Raw genomic sequence first — 23,275 nt, forward strand, 5'->3', positions numbered from 1 at the left:
TCTGGTTTCTGTTTCCCTAAATTTATATATGAAAAAATTAAAAATAAAGTAGTACTGCAATTATGTAGTGTTCAATTAGCTCATCCTAGTTACTGAATGAAATCAACAAAATGTTAAAAAGTTATGATATGTATATAGTTACTGACCAAGCACATCTAAATTATATTAAAATAATCAAAATATCTTTACAATCCCCAAAGCATGTCACAATTTTTGAGAACCCCTATTGTTTGGAAATTGAAAGTTGAAAAATTTGACACACCCTACAATCAAGGCAGACATGCTATCCTTAAGATTTTGTTGATATCTATTTGCAAACTAACAATTTTTTCAAATATAATAAACCTAGCTACTCAATAGTTTCCCAAAGCATCCTTTGAGTGAAACTAAGTCTAAAATTACAGGCTGTGGTTGATTCCAGGCTCACATTAAGTAAGTATTTAATTCACAGAGTTGTCCATCACTGAAGAGACTAATGAGAAAAAGGAGTAACAGGCAGCTCCACCTGGGACAATCACAGCACTTTGGCTCTGGAAATCAACAGACACAGAGGATTAAGCTGATACTACTAACTAATATAAAAATATTAAATCTTCTTCAGTAATCAAGACAAGTAAAGGACAGATTACCAGGCCCTTTCTCTGAAGGGAAGGGAACATCAGAACTTTGAATCCGGGTCTGAAGTCCCTTTTTCGGGGTCCACTGTGATTTCGAACAGTCACTTAGCAACCAGACATAAGTCAAGGGCTACCTGTTACAGAAGTATTCTTATTTCCATGGTCCCAAACTCTTCATGACCTTGGTATTAAACAGCAGCAATATTTGAATTCAAAACATTTATAAGTCCAAGCAAACTCATCTTTCTCAACTTCAGGTTTTTTCCTACTATTTATTGATAGCACTATTTCAATCCAGAAATGTGATTACAATACTTCAATTCCCTTTCTCCAGCTATTTCTTCCATGGCAGTCACGGTATGTGCAGAACATTGGCCATGTCTGTGAAGCACAAACTAACCTAATTTGGCCTAAACCATAGGTGACCAGTACCAGACAATTTATGAAATCATTGACTACCCATGGGCTGTAAGACTTCTGAATAGAAAATAACTTCATGTCAACATTGTATGATAGAGTTGCGGGGCTGGCGCGTTGTGCAAAAAGGTCACATAGTGTAATAAGATTGGGACTGGGTTAGGGACTTCTGTCCTCATTGTGAGTTGTGTTTGGGGGAGGGTGCACGAAGGGAGGCTCAGACGCTCTCATTGTATACAGGTTATTGTATACAATAAAGGTAATAATAAATAATAATAATAATTGCCTTGGTTATATTGCGAATTGACAAGCCAGGCAGCATTCCTACAGCTTTGCAGTGACAGCTGCCAGGCTGTCACTGACAGCTGCCAGGCAGGCTGCCACTTTGAAAGCACATTATTGGGAGAGGCAGTAACACTTTGATTATACGTATATTTTAAAAATTGAGATGATATGACTGAGAATGAAACCACTGCTAATGGAAAGAGTAGATGCTTCATGTATAGACACAACTGCTGCCTAACTACATCAGCAAAACAAATAATCCAACCTGAAAACATAGAGTTTCACAATTTCAGAAATTATCTATTTGGGAAAGTGTACTCAATACTGAAACACAAGCAAAGTAACATAAAGATTGGGCTCACACAACATATTTGTTTTTTTCTTAAAGCTATGTGTAACATTAGATGGACACACTAAGACTCAGACATGATTTAAGCCAAAAGGAAAAATATGTGTGTGAATCTCACTGCATATGATAAGATGAGAAAAGAAATAGAAGTAGTGTGGAACATAGTTAAATGTTAAATATTTAACTATTTATTTATTTAAATATTTAATATTTAGCAAGGGAAAGCATCTGTCCACTCACTTTACTGCTAGCAATAATATGCAAAAGCCAACTCTTAAAGATGTAATGAATATAAAGGACTGTCTCAAAAGACATGCATTCATTTATGAAAATTGCAGAACCTCATCAATATTGCCCTTACTAAAAATAAAGGTCTTCGGGCTTCCAATAGTTTCTTATATTTATTCAAAGTATGGCAAAATTTAAGAACAATTCCTCTTTCAATCTATGTTGCACCATAACAAAATGTAAACCCTTTATCCGCTCAAGCTGTTTCTCCAAACACTCCCCTATTCTTCATACACAGACATGAATCAGGATATTAACCCATAAATAATTACAATTTATAAACTGGTAAAATCACTGTTCAAATTCGGAGTCATTTTTAAAACTTGGGTTTCAACCGGGCAGGATTTAGATTTGAATGCAGGCCAGAATCCCGTCTCATTTCACCGTTTTTGGACCACAACTCCCAAACCGCTGCCACAAGGTTTTGAGCATGATGCCATGGTGCTCTAATAAGGTATCTTCCGCTCCAACAACTTTTCCTCCTCTCCCCCAAAACAACCATCTCCGACCCAAGTACTGTACCACAAGCGACCCCAAAACTTAAGACCCTTCTACTACTCTTAGCCACTCCCAGTTCTCCGACAGATCCTCCTTCACAACACACACGCGCGGGCGCGCACACTTATCACCTTTCCAACCTCGGCGGACCGCGTCCAAGGAGCCAGACCCCTCGCCCTTTGTCGCCCACCGGTCCCCCTCGCCCAGGCCCAAACTCGGTCAGGAGACCCCGAGGCCTCTTTCCCAAAATGCCGCGATCGTTCCCCGAAGTCACCCGCGGAACAAGCCTTCGAATCGGAACCAGCTCCTTCTCCACCCTTCCCACTCACCAGTATTTGAGAATCGCCGTGACCTGCAGGGGATTGGGCTGCTCCGGGTACAGTCGCCGGCACTCGCCGTAGATCCCGTGTAGCCCCGGGGGGAAAAGCGAGGGAAACGGTCCCGCTCCGGGGCCAGGAGCAACGGGGGCGACGGTCTCCATGAGGGAACCCGTGAAGGACGGAGGGAAGCGACGTCGCTCGGAGCGGGTGGCGGGGGGGGGGGGGACGGGACGATCCCGACCCCCGCAGACAAACCAAAGGTCGCTCCAAACTCCTTTCGCGACCCCGGCAGGGCCCAGCAGCAGGAGCAGGGGAAAGGCGTCCCCCCCCACTCACCCCGACTCCAGTCTTGATAGGCCACCGACTTCGCCAATCACACTGTAGTGGAAGACGAGGCTGACATAATCCCACCTTCGCCTCCACCCGGTGTCCCACCCCCTTCTCCGCCGACGCGTTTCTGACCTCTGGCGTCGCTTAGCTCGCATTGCTGACGCTTTCTTGCCCGGAGTGGGCAGAAGGAGGGATGTCGCGCGGCAAGCCGTCATTGAATTGCTAGCTTGAAATGTGTCTATGGGGATTCTCAGGCATCCAGGTTATGGTTGTCCAAACGGTGCTTTTTTTTTTTCTAGAAGTAACTGGACTTTCTGGGAAAGTTCAGTTGCCTCTAGAAAAAAAAGCACCTTTGGGACATAGCTTGCCATGTGTGTGTATCCAGGGGAGCTCTGCTTCCTTTATCAAATCCGAGTTTAAAAAAAGATTTGTATGAATCCAGCCTAGGATGAAGAGAGTTTTATCTCCTAAGGAATCATCCACGATTGCAGTATAGAAACAGTATATTGGAGGTAGTGATCCTTTGAGAGGCCCTATATGCAACGAAATGTCATTTTATTGCATACATTTAAAGTTATAATAAAATTATTCTATTACGTTGAATGTTGTCCATCTCCCCGGTAGGGCTATTCTGGGGAGTTTATAGAATGGTAAAAGGATGAATAGAAAAGCAATTAATAATTTAAATTTGTGCACATTAAAAATTTAAAACTAATGCAAAAACCAGAACCAAGGAGATGGATAGCATGGAATGAGGCCTTTTTCCCCAGTCAACCACCCCTATTTATTCAAGTGCTGTGATTCATACCTAATATAATAAATGTAATTATATATGTAATCTTTATATAAATATGCTTGTTTGTGCTTAGTGTGCTACAGCAAATAAAATCATTGTGACTTATTAACCATTAGATTCTTGTTTAAAATGTGAAAATCTAACCACACACTCATACAGAATTATGAGGATTATATTCCTAACAAATCATTGGGAAATACATTTTAATACTACCAGTAGCTTAGGCTGGATTTGTCTTAAAAATTGCTTGCAGTTGGGGAGTCCTTTCAACATGTATTGTGCAATTTTCTGCCTCCACCTCTTTAATAGATGTATATATGTGAGATTTTTAAAAGGATGGTTCATCTTATGTTCTCTACTCAGAGAATTCCAAAGATATGGGGAATTCTGAAGGGGGTGTGCGCACACACACTCACATTTTCAGCAAACCAGTTGTTAAAGTATGTGCAGCCCAACTGGATGCATTTCAGTTAAAGTTATGAATGAATGTGGCAACTAAGAGGGGCTTTACTTTAGGTGTCACATTTGTTCACATCACTGCAGTGGACCATATAAACGTTTCCATAGAAGAGAAGTATAATTCCTTCTGTGAACTGAAATAAAATAATTGAATGCAGTCCATCCAAAAGATATTAGCATCCTCTGACTTTTTGTCCTGATAAGACCTAATTTTTTCTTTCCCTCCCCCATATCAAAAGTGAAAGCAGTTCAGCCCCCCAAAATTAGTGAAATCTACAAATGTATTATAACAGTCCTTTACTTGCATAGTAAAAGGGCAAAAGCTACAAGAATCCAAATAAAGGGATAATCGCTGTATTTGCATTGGAATTTATATTAAGTGGACCACTAAACACTTGAAAAAAATGAAAGGTACATTAGCCCTATCATAACTGGTCTCCAAATATTTCATATAGTCACTAGATGGCTGCAAAGTGGCTAGAGTTTTCTGGATTTCTTTATGACTAAATATCGCAACCCTAATATATTATATACAGTATATCTGCACCAGCACATACAGCATTCAATATGCGTGTGAAAGGGTTTTTTTAAAACTGATATGCTGATATCAAAAATCTTACGATTTCTTCATTGATTATAAATACCTTTTATTCCTTTCCAGGACAAAAATAGTTTTGCAAATCGGTACTCTAACTTACTAGAACAAATAAATAGATTCAACCATTCATCCACCCACTCATTGGGGGAGGGGGGGTAAGCGCCAGATATGGTAATTTCTATAGAAACTCACTTTCCCGGCAAGCTTTGCCTGTGCTCTGAGCATGCGCTCTGCCCCCTGAGCTGTCGCTTGCTTGGCAGTAACCGAAGTGGGTGTCGCCGGCGGCGCATAGGCGCTCGCCATGGAATCCTACGATGTGATCGCGAATCAGCCGGTGGTGATTGATAATGTGAGTCCGAGCGTAATTCTGTCTCTGCGGTGTGAGAAGGTGTGGGCGGGGGAGATTGGCACGGTGGGCATTTTGCTCCTCATAGAAACCAGTCAGCGGATCTGTTAGCCGGTGGTTTTCTGTTTCCGCCCCGCCTTCGGGCAATCCTCTGTCCCTCGCCATCGCCCACCGAAGTTGGGCTCTTTCCTCCTCGATGACCCAGGCCCACGTTCCCGTTGGTCGGTGCCTTTGCCATTCAACAGTAGAACGGCGCAGCCCGCAGAACAACAGAGCAGGTAAATCCACGCCCTGTTGAGCTCCTCGCTCTCTGATTGGTCCCCCTCGGCAGATTCCCGTTGCAGCGTCATCGGTTCGCGTTTCGCGAGGGGGATCGCCCCGCCTTTTCGGAGACTTCGTGCGCGATTATTGGCGCGTTTGCTCCGCTCCTCGCTCTTTTCGACCTTTAAGGGCTCCGTTTTGTTCTGACCCGCTCATTCTGTCAAAGCGTGCGAGAGAATGGCCTGGGTTGGGTAGCTGGGCCCGCGGAAAACTGCCTAGCAATCCTTCATTTTTGCCTTGGTGTATTTTTACTGCTGTGTATAGCTAGCGCTGCTCTTTCTGTAAAACAGGGAGTGCAGTGAGGAAACCTTTTTTTTTTTTTTTTAAAGATCCAGTCCAGGCTTCTTTCTCTCGTTTTTTTTTTTCAGATTTCTCTGTGACCCTGAAAAAAAACAACGTCGCATTAAGAATCAAGCTCGTATGATTAAACGTTGCAATTTTCCCCCCAAGCTTATGCAAAAGCCTGTGAAAGGAAGGGTCAAGAAAAGAGAATATTTGGAGCTAGTCTAGGCTAGCACTAATGAAGGATGTTTACCTAGCTTGGGTAATGAACCGTCTGCAAGAAAACAGCCAAGCTCAGAGAGCGCCAAGAACCCCTCAAATCAGTTCAGTAAATACCAGTAGACAAGGGCTGCGCTTGTGATCCAAAGCGTTTATTCTGAATTTTTTTTTTTAATGGATACTGCTGTGATGCATACATCTTTGAACCCTGGAAGATAGGATTTAGTAATTAGTATTCATCTCAGTAAACCCTCAGATTTCCATGTTACGTTCAACCATTTATGGAGTTTGGGGTCATAAACTCACTGCCCAGCAGCCTTTTTTGTTTTCTGGTACAATTCAAAATAGTGATTTTGTACCTATAAATTTCCACATGGTTTACAACCAGGTTATAGGAAAAACTGCTTGCTAGAAGAATAGGTCTGTAGTGTTACTATATGATGTGGTTCAGGGATTCTTCTGTATGCTAAATTAGTTGAAAAAGGCTAGGTAGTTGGGAATAGGGAGCAGAGCCTTTTCTGTGGTGAGATGGATTCCTTCCCTGTACAAGTTAATCTGTTTCTGCCTTTCTTTAATTTCAGGAAGACTGTTAGAATCTTTTTGTTCTGCATTTAACACTAGTGCCCTGAATCCTATCGGCATTTAGATTATCACAAGTCCTCCATTGCGGGATACTTCCAACAGTTTTAACACTAAGCAAAATTAGATGGGCCTTTTCTAGAGCCTGTTTTGATGCGGTCACATTGGCCCCACTTGGAAGATTTCATGGAGATCGCTTATTCACAGAGACTTGAACTACCTTGTGGTTCTAGGAAGGTAGAAACTCACCCATGTTTTCATACAATGCCCCTTGTACAATGCCCCAAAATAGGCTTTGATTGCACCAATCATTTCCAAACATGAAGGCCACGCAGGTAAATTTTATGTTTATTATTTTTTTAAGGGACACTAACCCAACACATATATAAGGTGGCCATTCTTTTTTTTACCAAGTTCACACAACTTCACAAAAAATGTTTAATTAGACATGCTGTTGTACTGTCCCATTATTTTTTCCTCTTCCCTAATGACTAATAGTTGTGTTAAACCTTTGTTTTACTGTATTTTTAATTGTAAAAGCTGGTCAAAGACCTTAATTAAGATATTTGATTTTGTTCAGCACAGCTGTTAGAACTTATTTTAAAGACCTGTTTACACAACACAGTAGATAGGTTACTTTTTATTATTCAAAGTTTGCTGTAAATTATCATAGACAAGTTTTAAAAAATCTTAGAAGAAGGCAATTGCAAATAATTTCTCTATTATTGCTTAGAAAAGTATATGAACATGTGCATAAATTCACCAGGATTCTGGTTTGACTCACTTGAAATTTTATTACTTTCAAAGCTATATTCACATAGCATGTTTATCCACAGTCGAATTAACCATTATTTACTTACTAAAGTTTTAACATCTCCTGCAAATCCTGCCACTGAGTCCTAAATAAGCCAGCACGATTTCAACCTGGCAAGTTTGCTATTTGAACCGAGCTGCATCTGGCATATTATTTTCATAAATTCCTAAAGATGTATACAGAGGGGCAAATGCTTCAGTGTTCTGTAAGTTATTAGGGTGATGTGATTCAGTGCTGTTTACTGGATCTTTCCTGTTTCTTGTACTTCTGTCTTACTATCTAGTTCCAAGCTAAAACCTTTTGTCCCACACAAAGAAATTATTCTTGGGTGGTCTGAGGCTGCATAAGTGTGATAAAGGAATGTGCTCCATCTAGTGGTCACGTAGATTCACTAACAGGTCATACAGTTTTAATCCTGGAATTTATTGGGTGAAGTTTTCATTGAAGGGTCTCAAAAAGAAGACTGGTGCTAAATTTGGACTGTTGTGTGTTCATAGTTTTGGAGCCAAGATGCTCATGAATAATTATCTCATTTCACCTGATGGTCTTTGTTTTTTATCCCAACAGGGTTCTGGCATGATTAAAGCTGGCTTTGCAGGTGATCAAATACCTAAATACTGTTTTCCAAACTAGTAAGTATTCTCATAATTTTGGCTGCTGATCCATAATTTCCTACTGTGGACATTTTTTGCAAGAAGCAGCCTGAGACTTTTAATTTATGCTGGCTCTGGCAGTTGAACACACACATTTTTTGTGCATAGCTTCAGTTAGGCTGTTAGGTGGCCTATAGGATGCAGAATCCCTTAATACTGAGGGTTTGGAGAGGCTCAGAAATACCTTCTCATGGATTTGGAATTTTAAGGATATTTACAATTTGCTGCTTGCAGCAAATTAGAATCCTTTAGCTTATTATAAAGAAGCAGAACAAAGTACTTTCTTCATTAATCCTATGGTGGATTTTGAAGATACTTGATATTGGATTCGTTCTGTAGCATGAACCAGATTTAAGCATTAATGTGATGTGTGCATTGTGCTTATTTAATAACCAGGGATAAAATAAAACATCCTATGATATTAAACTCAACCACTCAGTTCAGGCTGCAGCACCTTAATCTAACAATTCTAGAATGGCCTTTCCTGAGTGAATACTTGAACTCAGATCTGTTTTTTTCCCTTTTGTGGTACTTATTTCAGTGTTGGCAGACCAAAGCATGTCCGAGTTATGGCTGGAGCTTTGGAAGGTGACATTTTCATTGGTCCAAAAGCAGAGGTAAGATCACTATATTGATTTGACTGGATTTTTATTCTTTTTTTAGCGTCACCAGAAATTGAGAAACAGCCTATGCTTTTCAACTAAACAGAGTCCGATATTTATCGTTGCTATGTTCCTCCTAATAAACAGATTGGGTTCTAGCCATTTGCTTAGACCAGTGGTGGGCAAACTTTTTGGCTCGGGGGCCGCATTGACTTTTAAAATTTGACAGACGGGCCGGGTCAGCACAAGATTTTTTGGGAATCGCCCCCACCCTTTCCCCCCTCTTCACCTCCTTCCCCTCCCCTCGGAGGCCCCCTGAGTCAGGAGTTGCTACCGCCGGCGCGGCTCCGCAGCTCCAGTCCGCGTTGCCTCGGGAAGGAAAGGCAAAAAGAGCCGCGGCGGTGCTTTGCAACGGCAGCAGCGGCACCGGAGGCTCAGGCTCAGCGGCTCCTGGTTTTGCCTTTTCCTTCCCAAGGCAACGCGGGACTGGAGCGCGCTGAGCTGCGCCGGCGGTAGCAACTCCTGACAGCCCCACCTCAGGACACCTGAGCGGAGCCCGGGCGGAACTGCCTGTTGCTGCTGCCGGAGCACTGCTGGGTCGCCTCCTCCAAGCAGCCTGCCCGCCCACCGGGCTTCCTCCGCCGCGTGGCTCGGGGCCAGGCGCGAGCGCCCGCGAGTTAAAAGGAAGCCGAAAGTTGTTGGGAAGTTGCTCGGGTTTCCAGGGCTTCCAGGCTTAAACTTTGCACAGGCAAAGTTTGCAGGCGGGAGCATCTTCCCGCCGAGGAGCGGGAAGGGTTCCAGCCGGGCGGGCTGCTTGGAGGAGGTGACCCGGCAGTGCTCCGGGTTTCCCCTTCGCCACGCGGCTCGGGGCCAAGCCGAGCACCCGCGAGGAAAAAGGAAGCCACAAGTTGCTGGGAAGTTGCTCGGGTGCTGGGAGCAGGCTTTTAAAGTGCCGCCCGAGCAGGACCGCCGAGCCGAGAAACGGGCACCAAGGCAGGGCAAGGCTCCACCAGCAGCGGCCTAGCTTTAGGTGGCTCCAAGCAGCCCGCTCCAAGCAGCCCGCCCTCCCACCGGGCGGAACCCTTCCCGCTCCTCGGCCGGAAGACGCTCCCGCCTGCAAACTTTGCCTTTGCAAAGTTTAAGCCTGGAAGCCCTGGAAAAAAAGGGGATGGCGGGACTCACCTTCGGAGAGGTCGCACTCGAAGGTGATTTCGAACTCCCAGCCGAGGCCTTTGCAAAGTTCTTCTTTCTTTCCTACCCCGAGAGCGCTCCTCACTGTTTTGCAGCTTTGGGGGCCACGCGCGCAGGGTAATAGCCCAGCTATTTTTTTTCAGGGGCGGGCCGGATTGGACAGACCAACGGGCCGGATGTGGCCCGCGGGCCGTAGTTTGCCCATCCCTGGCTTAGACTTATATTTGTATTTCTGAATGAACTCAAATGGATTATAGTAATAATAAACATATATCTATACAGAATGAAACATATGCATTATGAATGCATCTATATCAACCACACAGTTGCTGTTATGATAAAAATAAAAGTTTGTTGCATGATGAACACATTTCTTCTATGTTTACAAGTGTGATTTCCGTTGTAAATTTAGTGGTTGTTATATTTGGGAATCTTGTCAGCAACTCAATGTATGTTTATATATCTCCTCTGACTGATTGGCTATCTTGTTTCTTTAATTTTCTTAAGGAACATAGAGGTCTTCTTTCTATACGGTACCCAATGGAACATGGTATAGTGAAGGATTGGAATGATATGGAGCGCATTTGGCAGTACGTGTACTCAAAAGATCAACTCCAGACATTCTCTGAAGAAGTGAGCTACCTTTCTTTCTCTAAGCTCCAGAGTACCAAATAAGAGAAAAACCTGTATCTGCTTTTCAATCTCAATGCCAATTCAATTAGTATTTTTTATTCTGTTCAATTCACTTCACAAGGGATAACCATTTTATTGGTTAGATTCACAAGGTAAGAATTAAACTGGAAAGACCAGAGACAGCTGTTTTATAAGCCCACCAGGTGCATTCCAATCTCATGGCTAGGAAAAGCACAGCCAAGAGTTTATTAATTCAAGACTGTAAGAGAAAAAAAAAGCTTATAATTCAAATTTTGGTCCTGGAATATACATTTTATAGCATATTGATCGTCTTCCATGTCTAGAAAATTATCTAGGAGTATACATTTCTAGGAGTGAAGCTTCTGCTGTTAGCTTATTTCTGAATGTAGTGATGAGTTTCAGGAAGAGTAGGGATTTATAGTCATATCTAACCTGAAGTCTTATATACATGGTGCCAAGCAATATTGCGATTTGCTCCATATTGACAATGTGAGAATAGGTATTATGTAAGAATATGTACCAATTTATTTTGGCTTAGCCTGAATCGGGATATTGGTTAGATTCATGCAGAGAATAAGCAGTAGTTTATTGAATATGTCATGGCTGAAATTATGCATTGCATTAAGTCAGAACCAAAAAATTGTAAGATGTTGTAATCTGTGACTTCAGTCATTATAATATATTTAACAAAAATGGATTAACATTTTCTGATTTAATATATCAGGGGACACAAGCATGGCCTTTCAATAGCAATAGCACTTAGATTTACATACCACTTTACAATGCTTTACAACCCTCTCAAAGTGGTTTACAGAGTCTCATATTGCCCCCAACAATTTGAGTCCTCATTTTATCCACTGGAAGGCTGAGTCAACCTTGAGCCTGGTGAGATTTGAACTGCTAAATTGCAGGCAGCCTGCAGGCAGCCTGCAGGCAGCAGAAGTAGCCAGCAGCACTGCATTCTAACTACTGCACCACCGTGGCTTTCAACTTAATAGCTCCTCTGTCTACCATTACAAGAGGAAAAAAATTCATTTAAACCTGTGCTTAAAAAGAGCTATTTTTATATCTGTGTCCACCGTACATTTTTTAGTCTCATTTGAATTACTGTATGAATCAGACAATAATTAGTAAGAACTCTTTTAGCATAATAGATTCTGCAAAGTTGTTGTCAGTTTGAAGCAGTGGCTAAAATTCATTTGAAATTTTCTTCCTATATCAAATAATGGATGTGGGAATCTACCCATTGAATTTTTGGGTAGCATACATCATCCTTTCCTAATATTATTTAGCCCTCTCAGATTATTCCTTATACTGATATTCTAATAATGCAATTATTTGACTACTTACTCAAATGAATTTTGGTCTAATTGATTTTTTTTTAAAATCAGTGCTATAATTGGCACTATTTGTCATTTGAGACAGTTTTGGAAGAGGGGAAGGGAAGTTCTTAGTTTAAGCCTTATAATATCTATTCATTTATCTATCTGAAAGGTGGGTAAATGCAAATAGTAGAAGACATCAATTTTCTAATAACAATAAAGTGGGTATTGGGAATAGGCATTTGTATTCATTGTGGTGAAGTTATTGCTTGTGCAGGATCCTATAACTGCCTCCTTCCTGTATCTGTTAATAGAAATAGGCAAAAGCATAACTCATCTTTTCTTCTTCAGCTGAATTCTTTATTGTAGGGAGGAAGGTAATAGAGGCTCTTTGTAGTTGCTACCTTTGTGATCCACGAGTGAGGTTAAGGCAAATTTCTTTATTTCATGAGGTTCTTTCTAAAAGAGAAAGGATATAAAACTTTTCATATTATTTTGTCCAAATTCTCAGGTTATTTTTGTAGCAGCTCATAACAATTCTCATGGTTTCTTACCCAAATATTGCTCTGGGCAGAGCTGACATGCTATTAAGTTCAAGTGCTTAATCTATAGAGATATGTATATACCTATACCTGAATGGAAGGGGAACTTATAGTTTTGCAAATGTTCGTAACTACAACTTTCAAGCCTTCCTCACCATTGGTCATATTGACTATATATTGATAATACAAATTCCTCATCCATGATGGGTAGCTATTTATTATATGTAAGGCTACCATGTCTGGACTCCAAAAATACTAGAAAGTGCTATGTGCTACCATCTATGGTCATCTTAATTTTTGCAGTTCGAATATGGTAGTCCTAGTATAAGGATTACTTCACAATCCCCTTTTGGTTAGATCAACCTTCCAAATGCATAGACACAAGAAGAAATAGACTGTTAAAGCTTTATACTAGAAAACTTGGGAAGTCTCCACTGACCATGGAGTAATGGCTAACTTGTGTTCCTAATCACTAGCATCCTGTGCTCTTGACGGAAGCACCACTGAATCCTCGTAAGAACCGTGAACGAGCAGCTGAGGTTTTCTTTGAGACTTTCAATGTGCCAGCTCTATTCATCTCTATGCAAGCTGTGCTTAGTCTGTAAGTATTTTGCCTATACCATTTTTAAAGCCCAACCTGGAAGAGAAACTAATTTTTGCAATTTATTGCATTGCTTCGTACATGAAATGATCAAGGAGATTTTCTACATGCACACACAAATAGATTTTGTTCATTGAGATTTATTTCTAACTAAATATGCACCTTGATTTAAAAAAAAAGATTTTCTCAAAGATGTCTTTACAATTAAATGAAGAGATTTATATCATAGGCAAATACAGAAGAAGCAGTAAAAATCCATTCTATTATTATTCTGGAGAATTGGCCCAATGCCACACTTCTTCATAGTGAATTTATAATTTCCTCTGTTTTAATTTGATGATAACTGATGTTTCATTACATCAATATTACATTATTGATGTAATAATACATCAATTATTATCACTGATTTTCTATCATAAAGATTGCTGTTTAGTTATTTCTAGGTACATTAGAATAGAATTATGCTGGGGGAATTGCTTTCTTGGAAGTGTTACAGATTATCTGTCAAATACTGTTGATTTTCTCCTTTCTGTAGTTATGCAACAGGACGAACTACAGGGGTGGTGTTGGACTCTGGGGATGGGGTCAGCCATGCAGTACCTATTTATGAAGGTTTTGCAATGCCCCATTCCATTATGCGAATTGACATAGCTGGCCGTGACGTCTCTCGTTTTCTTCGCCTCTATCTCCGGAAGGAAGGCTATGACTTCCATACATCATCTGAATTTGAGATCGTCAAAACCATAAAAGAGGTGCATGGATGCCCTTTGTTTTTGATTCTGGGGTCTCTTCTGTTTTAAGGTACTGAGCAGAGGAGGGTGGATTGAGCAGTTACGGCTGATATATGTCATAGCATTTGCTAATGTCTATCCAGATTACAAGAAAAGATGGGGAAATGAGCCTGTTTAAATTACATCTATGGTGCAGAACTGCTTTCTTTTGGCTCTTGAAGGCTATCTTCCCTTAGTTCTACTTTAATCTCAATCCAATCACTATGTTCAGAGAAGTGATATGATTACAGTCCTAATTCTTCTGTAATTGTACAAATTCATATAGTAGACACAAGATTGCAGTTTTTAAAATTATCACGCTTATCAGAAACCTTTGGTGCTTAGAAAACTATCACATCTAAAAAACAAATAGAATATTCTTACCTTGGCTTCTTGCCTATATATGGGAGTTCTTTTGTTAAAAAAGGTAAAACAGGAAAAGCCTTCAGACATTTCCGTAAATATCACTTTCTAAAAAGGTTGTATTCCATTATATAATCCTTTCAAATTATTAGCTGGTGTCTGAGTCCAGATAACAATTTTAAAAACACACAGCATAGCAAATATACTAATCTTTAGGATCAAATTTCATTGTATTTTACATCAAGTCAAGGACTTTGTCACTGGTAGATCAGAAGATTTAAGGCTAATATGCAAGCTTTCGCTGTCTGTTTAAACATTGGATCAGGATTAGGGCTAGGGTTAGGTCAGGAATGCAGAATTTGTTTACTAGAGAAGCAATAGGAACATCTTAGCAATAAAAATCGGAGTTGGACAAAGCTGTTTGCCAGGTCTTGTTTGGGAAAGCTACCAGAGAGTTAAGTATATTCAGGATTCTTAGCCCTTCTGACTATAAACTTTCCTTATGTAGAAGGATTTCTGAGCTCTACAAAAGCCAAAGATAATAAAGAAGATGTGCCTAATTCTTATTAATAGATACTTCAACTTTGACATAAAAACTTTACAACAGTCAATGGTTATGTTATATTATGATACTTGAGAAAATGAGTGGAAAACAGTTACTTCATTCCAATTTCTGTTCCATAATAAAGCTACTAGGTTATTCTAGAAAAGCATTACTTCTTTATCTATGTGTTTAAAACATAGAAACTCTATTTTAGTTTCTTAATATTTACAAGTTGTCCTTTTCAGGTTGCTTACAATATTAATAAAATTAAAGCACTGTAGAACACTACAAAAAGTTGAAATTTCACATAAAGGAAGAAAGAAAGCAAGATTCAGCCTTGGAAAATTGCAGAAGTCTTATCTTAAAATTATAACAAAATAGGGTTAGATAAGCCTCCCTGAAGAGTGAATTTTACAATTGAAGTAGCACCACTAAAAGTATAATTTCTCTAGTTGTTCAAGCAACTCGCCTCAGATAATAGAGCTAGTTTATGTTACAGGATTACTGCAATAATGTACACGAGACACTCAGAATATACCATTCTGGTATATTAATACACCATTTTAATCGTATATTCTGAGAGTTTTGTGTACCTTATTGTAATCATAAAGTAATCATATGGGGTTGTTCCACTTCTTCAACTTGATATCTTCCAGTTCTCAGTGACAATCTCCAGGTTGAGAAAAGTGACTTACCTTATTTTTCGGACTATAAGACACCGCCCCCCAAAAAAAGTGGGTGGAAATGTCTGTGCGTCCTATAGAGTTAATATGGGCCTGTTTTTTGCTTCCCGAACCCTTCGTACGTCCTGTTTTTTGCCCTCCCCGGCATCCAGAAGCACTCTGCAGGCCAAAAAGGGACCCATGTTTGGCCAGCAATAATAATTGGAAAATATTTTGCCTCTGTGGGTTCCATTTTTGCCCTCCCTGAAAATGGGACATGTGGAGGGGTTGGGAGGCCAAAAACGGGCCTGTTTTTGACCTGCAGAGTGCTTCTGGATATTGGGGAGGGCAAAAACGGGACGTGTGGAGGCATACAGCGTTCTGTGTGCCTTTGGCGTTTAGTCATGCCGGCCACATGGCCACAGAGATGTCTTTGGACAGCGCTGGCTCTTCGGCTTTATAACGGAGATGAGCACCGCCCCCTAGAGCCAGAAACGACTAGCACGTATGTGCGAGGGGAACCTTTACCTTACCATCTACTATGTGATCAGCTGGAAGGAGGTGATATGCTGTTTTACTACAGAATTGCTGTTTGGTGTAGTAAGGGAAATACACTACAAAAGCTCTTTTATGTCCTTTGTATCATTGCTGAATGAGGCTATTTATATTGAAAACTCCATCTTATAGATTCATCTGTATTCCACAAAATAATGTCTACTGGAGAGCTTTGCTTCTCTGGATTTTCTTTGTAGAACTGCTGGTTATTAATAAATTTCCTAGAATTTTTCATTTTTAATCACCAAATGGTTAACAATTTTATGACATTGTTTGGATGGTGAGGCTCCTTGCATGTTAGAAGTGGAAATAAAAACAATTCCAAAAGGCAAAAAACTATTGAATGACAGTACATGTGGAGTATCTAAATGAACATTGTCTTACCGTGGGCTGCTTGTTGGAATGTTGATGATTATTATCTTGGCTTGTCATTCCTCCACAGCGGGCTTGCTACCTGTCGATAAACCCTCAGAAGGATGAAACTTTAGAAACTGAAAAAGCTCAATATTACCTTCCTGACGGAAGCACCATTGAGGTTTGTTAAAACTTCACGTAATTTAAATATTTCCTAAAGAATTCATGGGAAAGGGCTCTGAAGTGATAGGGTACCTGCAGGCTCCTTCAGGATTCTAGAATATAAATGGTCTTGACTTAAGTTCATTCATCTTTTAATCATCTCTTTGTTTATTTTGAGTTGCCATTCCCTCTTCTTCTCCTTTGTATCTCAGTGGATTGGTATGACTGATACTTTTGGTGTCAGTCATCTGACACAATCTTGGTAAGATTGTATTCTTTACAGTAAGAGCTTCCGTTGTTTCGTTTACTCAAAGTTGTAGAATAAAATGTGAAATCTACCAGTTTTCAAATGTTTTGAATTTCAGTTCTCATCATACCTTCTTGATATATCAGTGAAAAAGCTGACCTTGTGTTGGAGTTGTCCAAAACATTTGGACAGCATCAGACTGTAGAATCTTAAAAGAGAGCAATTTATATGAGTTCATCACCACCGTACTGAAGAGGAGGACGTCCTTGTCTCTGCGCTTCTTATTCTGTTTAAGGGTCCTTTTAGATTCGACTAGTGGGGCGGGAAGAAAGTCTTTGTATGAGCGTAAGAATATTCATGTGACACCGTTTTTCAATCTAGGAAATAAGATTCCTATATACAAACCAGAATCCCGACATTCTTGTTCTCTTTGCAGATTGGTCCTGCCCGATTCAGGGCTCCTGAATTACTGTTCCGTCCAGATCTGATTGGAGAAGAATGTGAGGGATTGCATGAAGTTCTGGTTTTTGCAATTCAGAAGTCTGATATGGACTTAAGGCGAACTCTCTTTTCCAACATTGTGCTCTCCGGAGGCTCCACGCTCTTCAAAGGTTCCTTCTGATGCTTATTTGACTTTATAAACATGTGGTGTTTGAACTTAACTTTAAACTTGTCCCCTCATCTTCTTTGAAGTTATTGAAAATAATATTAGCTTCTTGGGAGTAAATAATGGCAGCACTCCATATAATTCTTTTTCCTGGAAGTAGGCAAAAATCGTTTCCAGAAAAATCTTCTTCCAGCCCTGTTGGAAGAACTGGAAGTCCGCAGGCTAGATTCACATATTTCTGGGAAAATAGCCATAGCATTTCCCAATAAGTCTCTTTTTTAATATTAATGAAATGCAGTTTTTGTGTGCTTAAATGATTTTTCCTATTCTATTATTGATCTGATCTGTGTAGTTCAGCGGTCCCCAACCTTTCTGGCTCCACAGGCCGGCAATAGCAGTAGCGGAGGTGGCGGCAGCAGGGGGGAGGGGATGGTTTTGCATGCTCAACCTAGCTCCTACCCAAGCGCAAATTGAAGCTTTGCACGCTTGCACAGCCTGGTTGACAACAGACACAGCCTGGTTGCCAAAAGGGCCACAGATTTGTCCATGGCCTGGGGGTTGGGGACCCCTGGTTAAGTTTATGTATTAATACATTTCATGTATTCCTTTATTACTGAGGAAGAAGATGTAGATGTTGTTTCAGAGATTGTTTGGTTGATTCTAGATTTGTTTTCAGGAAACCTAGATTACTTTATAATACCCTAGGTTGTTAACTTAAATTATTGCTTATAATTTCAGGTTTTGGTGATAGGCTTCTAAGTGAAGTAAAGAAACTGGCCCCTAAAGATGTCAAAATCAGGGTATGTAGAGCTTGTTTGGAGGTTGTAGCAGGGGAGCACAACTATTGTAAACATTTGCTTTCAAATCAGTTGGTTGGGACTGTTAGAAAAAGAAACCCAATAGCCTGCAATAGAAGAGCTTTGTAAGTTTGGTATATGGACAATAAAGATCTTTTCCTAAATCTTCCTCACTTTTTATTTTAATCCCTAGATATCTGCTCCTCAAGAGAGATTATATTCTACGTGGATTGGGTATGTACATCTCCTGCAGCAGAAATTGTACTTTTATTTGTCTTTACATGGATCCACACATTTTATTAAAATAAAAAGTGACTCATTTAAAGCTCAGAAGACTCTGAATTAGAGTCTTATACTCGTATGGTATGCAAACAAACAAATTACCGTGGTTAAATAATTGTTTCTTCCACCCCCCCCCCCCCCCCCCCCCCCCCCCCCCCCACCCAAAAAAAAAACACACCCACCCCCCCCAAAACCCCCACCCCCCCCCCCCCCCCCCCCCCCCCCCCCCAACCACCCCCCCCCCCCCCCCCCCCCTTTGGAGAAGTTTGAAACAAACTTTTTAATATGTTGTGGTTAAGGTGTTGGAAGATCCAGGTTCCAATCCTTGCTTTGACATAGAAGTCAGGTAGTTGACTTTGGTCCGTCAATCTTCAGTGAAAAAGCCCCCTTCCTACATTGAATTGATTCAGAATAACAACACCAATAATAATAATAATAATAATAATAATAATAATAATAATAATAATAATAATAATAATAATAATTAGTAATATAGGAGAGAGAGAGAGATGATATGTAGGTAGGTAGATAGACAGACAGACAGAAAGATGATAGATAAATGATAGATGGATTTAGATCATTTAAATTAAATGCTGATTATTTGTTTGCCATACTTTTCAAAAGAAATCCCTGGCCATCCTTTAGATTTCATTAACAACAGGTTGATAGCTATGAGTTTAGTCATATTTTTAGAAAGATTTTTAAGTTATCCCTAAAATTTATGCATCTAACTCCTGTGTTTGTTCCTCTGCAGAGGCTCCATCCTGGCTTCACTTGACACATTTAAGAAAATGTGGGTTTCCAAGAAAGAATATGAGGAAGACAGTTCCTGGGCAATCCACCGAAAAACCTTCTAACCCTGGCAAGTTCAGGGATCTCTTTAGATATTTGTTCTTATTCTTAACTCTCTTTTCTGAATCTCTAAGGAGTTCTCTGTTTGTGTGTGCATGAATGGATATATGGGTGCCAGCACACCCTGGACTTCACAGAGCCAAAGGGAAAACTGGGTTTTGACTTCAAACTGGTTGTGTGGGTTGAAAATGAGACTTAATCCACTGGAAAAATCCATCCCCCCCCCCCTTTTTTCCCCCCTGGGTGACCCACAAACCTCTGGGGGGGAAGGAAAGAAACCCTACTATGCCTCAGAAGAAACTTGGGGTAATATAAAAGTGAATAATAAGATAGAAATAGAAAATGTCAACTAATATTGGATCAAATTCAGATAGGCTGACCAGTGGAAACTGAGCACAGAAATTGATAGTTATTTCCAGTGCTCAGCACATATTTTTAGATGGTTAATCCAGAGTTTTCCTTCCACCCCACCTTTTCCCCTGACATACGCAGAAAAGCGAATAAGCACATTCTTAACTGTTACCACTCCATTTACTGCTTTGTACATGTATGTATATTCTTAGGCTGGTGTGTGTGAATCAGAATCACGATATGATAGTTGGAGCAGTTAATTTTAGGAACTAGTTTATAATGCATGATGTAGATCAGAAAGAGCCTTCCTTTGTTCTTTTCTAGTCAATTGGTTTTGGCAGCCTGTAATAAAGCAGCTGACATTTAACTAACGGAAGATGATTCCAAAATGTGTTTGCTGGCCCATTCTGTACTTCCTCTGCCCACCCTCTCTCTTTTCCCAAACATGCAGGTTCTAAATGTTAATATTGATTCTTTCTGAAATGCAAAAACATTGTGCCTGTGTCACAATTTCTGCCCATGGGGTCTTTAGCCAAGCTTGATGGGGAGTCATGCAATTGTTTTTAGACTTGTTTTATTTATTGAGAAGTTTTGGTGGTTGCTGAACTACTATTACTAAAATGAGTTCCACCATTTTCAGTGTCCTATTATATTGTATTTGCTCATACTTTAATACTAGCACTAATGTTTTAACAAAATATTTGTTAAATATAAATATTTGCCAACCCTGCTGTATTATTTTTGGATTTGTTGCTTTAGTGAATGCACCACATGAGAAAACAATGAATTGTATTAGAATGTTTGAGTTTAATAGTCATCTCCAGAAGGTTGGTATTCTAAAGTAATGTCAGCCCCTGATTTTACATACTACAGAAAAGAAAATTAATCTGCTTTGAACTCATTTTTGTTTTTATTTTTTTATACATATTTTGGTGCTTATGTTTTTTTACTTTGCTGCTGAAAACCAAATATTTTTGCATTTTTGTCCATTTAAGTGTTTGAAGATTAGACATCAAGAAAAGAATCCTTACATCTACCAATAGCCAAATATTGGAAGAGAAACTATAGTCAGAAATAAAAATTAAATAACTTGTATTATCCCTGAGTAGAAATGCAGAGTGTTTGCTATTAATATATTATAAATATGGTCCTGTTGTGGTTTTGGTTGAAAGCCTGTTTTCCTTCGTAGGTTATTGGCATTCTCAGAAAAATTACACAGGAATTAAGTAGGCAGAATTGATATTTAGTAGCATTTTGTCTCTGTTTCAGTGCTTATAAGAGCAAGATCCATACTGACTGAATGGATGGAGGAAAATATAGCTTCTTTTGCCAGCAGGTTGAATAGAAATGCATATAATACATATCATCTTGTGCATTATTCAGCCATCCTTTAGTGTTAAAAATAGGGTAAGATCTGAGGATACAGTTCTCCCTGAGTAAGTTTTGCTTAGTTGTCTTTTAGTGTAAGAGCAGATATATTTTTCAGAAGAGTCTTTAATTATCATTGACTTATAAGGGAGGAAAACAAACACATCTTAATACAGTAATTCTCTACGTCTACATAAATAATTGTGTACTACAGGAATGTGTAGAGTTCTTTATAGCTATTTCTTCTGTTAAAACAAAAGAATTTTGGGGGCAGAGTGATAATGTTCCTTTAATGAATAATATTGAAATTTCAGCATTATATCCTTATTTTCATTAATGAAAATCTATACTGTGACAAGAATGAGTCTGAAAGACTGCCCATTTAATAGCCCTCTAAGACTAAAGAATAGCATAAAGCATTTTCTAGTTTCTGTTTATTGAGAATAGTTAAAATAGTTAAAAAAAAAGACTACGCTACATTTTGTAAGATTCTTTTAAAATGCTGCTACAAATGATTGCATATAAAAATATCCTGTGTCTTTATTTCCTGATATATGTATGGTTTTCTTACCTTGAATGTATCTTAAGCATCTAAGATTGACATTGTTAGGAGATCATATCTTCATTACAAAATAACAGTCTCCCACTTCAGTCACTGTTTTAATTAAACCTTCCTGAACAAGTTATTTAGTTTGTTATTGGAACTGGAATGAAATTTCTGCTATGCTTGATTCAAAAGTTCATCGCATGTCTAAGCAAGATCTTGAGAAGTTGATCTCCTTTGATTTTAACTATTTGCTTTTAGAGCAGAGGCTCAAGCCAATTCATTGTTGTGTTGATCAAGGCTTGAGTGGTAGATCTGTTTTTCTACACAAGTATACTTTTTCTGTTGGCTGTAAATGTGTTCAGATACGGTAGAAGCCTGGGGTACTGACATTAGGCAAAGTTTAGATAACTACAGAATTAAATGCAGGTTTAGAGGCAGTAGACTAGTTATAAAAAATATTGAGTATTGTATTAGTCTTTCTTTTGACAAGATTTATGTACAGGGTAACCTGGGATTTCTCATGGAAGACCACAGGACTGGTTTTTCACTGCAGGAAAAGGGCACCTAGCCCATATTTCTTACCTTGCACTATGGTAATGTCACATTTTATTCTAGTTGTATAGCATTTGAAATATGTGTCCAGTGCAGGCTATTACTTTGGGGGCCTTGAGTTACTTGAAAAAAAACAGAAGATTTTAGTATTAATGAAATTTGTACTGTAATTGCAGTAATGGAAGAGACAGTTGGAAATAATAAGGGCTACAGCGTGTACTGGTATGAAGGATGGCAAACCATTACTGTAATTTGTTTTAGTTCATGTTTATGGCTGTATGTATGTGGAAGTAGCATTCCTATGTATAAACAATCCTTGATTACCCCCTTCCTTTTAATTCATGGCAATTTTTCCTTTGTTTTGACATCAGAAGCAGTAAAATTGTATACTAAACAGACAAACCCAGCACTGGTTTTATTAATCTGATGCTATACTTCACAGATGTACAAATCACTGTGGGGTATTGCCTGCTGTACGTAAATAAAATTATTAATACACAGTGTGGTTTATTGGCTTGGAGAATCTGTTTGATTTAAATACTTTGAGTGATCTTGTTTTTGTTTGAGCCTTAGGCAGAAAGCCTGCTTGGTGATCTTGGGCCAATCACTTTCTCTCAACCCTATGAAGGAGACAGTGGCAAACCACTTCTGGGGGAAAAAACATTGCCAAGAAAATTGCAGGGATGTGTCCATGCAATCTCTGAGAATTGGGCACAATTAAACAGAAGAAAAAAAATTGTTTGAAGAGTTAGTGTCCTCTTTGGAAGTAATTCTATTTGGTTGGCAGATGCAATCAGTTCTTAATTCTCTAACACTCATGACGTGCATTAAGACAGGTAGGATTCTTACATACTAGACAAGCTTTCTTCAGTTTAAAACATTCCAGTGAGTTGGAAGAACATTTCCAGGTTATGCAGCTAGGCTGGCCTAATAATTTGTATTTTTGTTATTACTGATATTTTAATGATATACTTGGGTTAACGGCTGGATTGAGCCTTCTGCCACCACCTGTCTTGGAATGCCACAGTTGGCATCCACCTTCTGACTCTCACAAGAGAGAGCTCACATTCCTGGTGTTGGTTTTCTGGCAATGTAAGAGTCAAAATGCAAAAAGTGAAAACACAACAGCATTATTGCATGTCCATGCAATATAAACGTGTATGGTGACCAAAGGATTCA

The 23,275-nt window shown here is 39.5% G+C and overlaps 2 protein-coding genes across 5 annotated transcripts in view; one reads left to right on the top strand and one right to left on the bottom strand.

Annotated features, from left to right (window-relative positions):
• Positions 1 to 3,240, bottom strand: part of SUFU (SUFU negative regulator of hedgehog signaling) — a 77,666-nt gene extending 74,426 nt beyond the window's left edge. For 3 of the 4 annotated variants that reach the window (XM_087964630.1, XM_087964631.1, XM_026667069.2), the window contains exon 1: positions 2,784 to 3,216. In XM_087964630.1, coding sequence (XP_087820756.1) covers positions 2,784 to 2,935 — 152 coding nt within the window. In that variant the 5' untranslated portion in view covers positions 2,936 to 3,216. Of the gene's footprint in view, positions 1 to 2,783 lie in introns of all 4 variants that reach the window. The other variant, XM_026666984.2, reaches the window with a different exon arrangement.
• A 1,934-nt stretch (positions 3,241 to 5,174) lies between these two features.
• ACTR1A (actin related protein 1A) lies at positions 5,175 to 22,594 on the top strand. The gene is made up of 11 exons (XM_026667196.2): positions 5,175 to 5,306; positions 8,086 to 8,150; positions 8,713 to 8,788; positions 10,472 to 10,597; positions 12,959 to 13,083; positions 13,619 to 13,835; positions 16,420 to 16,512; positions 17,177 to 17,351; positions 18,086 to 18,147; positions 18,338 to 18,378; positions 19,181 to 22,594. Exons 1-11 carry the CDS (start codon positions 5,259 to 5,261, stop codon positions 19,281 to 19,283), a joined length of 1,131 nt encoding a protein of 376 aa, XP_026522981.1. The 5' UTR covers positions 5,175 to 5,258; the 3' UTR covers positions 19,284 to 22,594.
• The last annotated feature ends 681 nt before the right edge of the window (positions 22,595 to 23,275 follow it).

Source organism: Notechis scutatus, chromosome 4 (assembly GCF_049901735.1).
Source record: "Notechis scutatus isolate UNSWTSFEM ecotype Mainland chromosome 4, rNotScu1.2, whole genome shotgun sequence".
Lineage (NCBI taxonomy): Eukaryota > Metazoa > Chordata > Lepidosauria > Squamata > Elapidae > Notechis > Notechis scutatus.

Excerpts from the sequence above, each read along its gene's own strand:
- ACTR1A (XM_026667196.2), top strand. The coding sequence starts at position 5,259 with ATGGAATCCTACGATGTGATCGCGAATCAGCCGGTGGTGATTGATAAT. Across the intron at positions 8,151-8,712 it reads AAATACTGTTTTCCAAACTA|TGTTGGCAGACCAAAGCATG; the intron begins GTAAGTATTCTC and ends TACTTATTTCAG. Across the intron at positions 13,084-13,618 it reads ATGCAAGCTGTGCTTAGTCT|TTATGCAACAGGACGAACTA; the intron begins GTAAGTATTTTG and ends TCCTTTCTGTAG.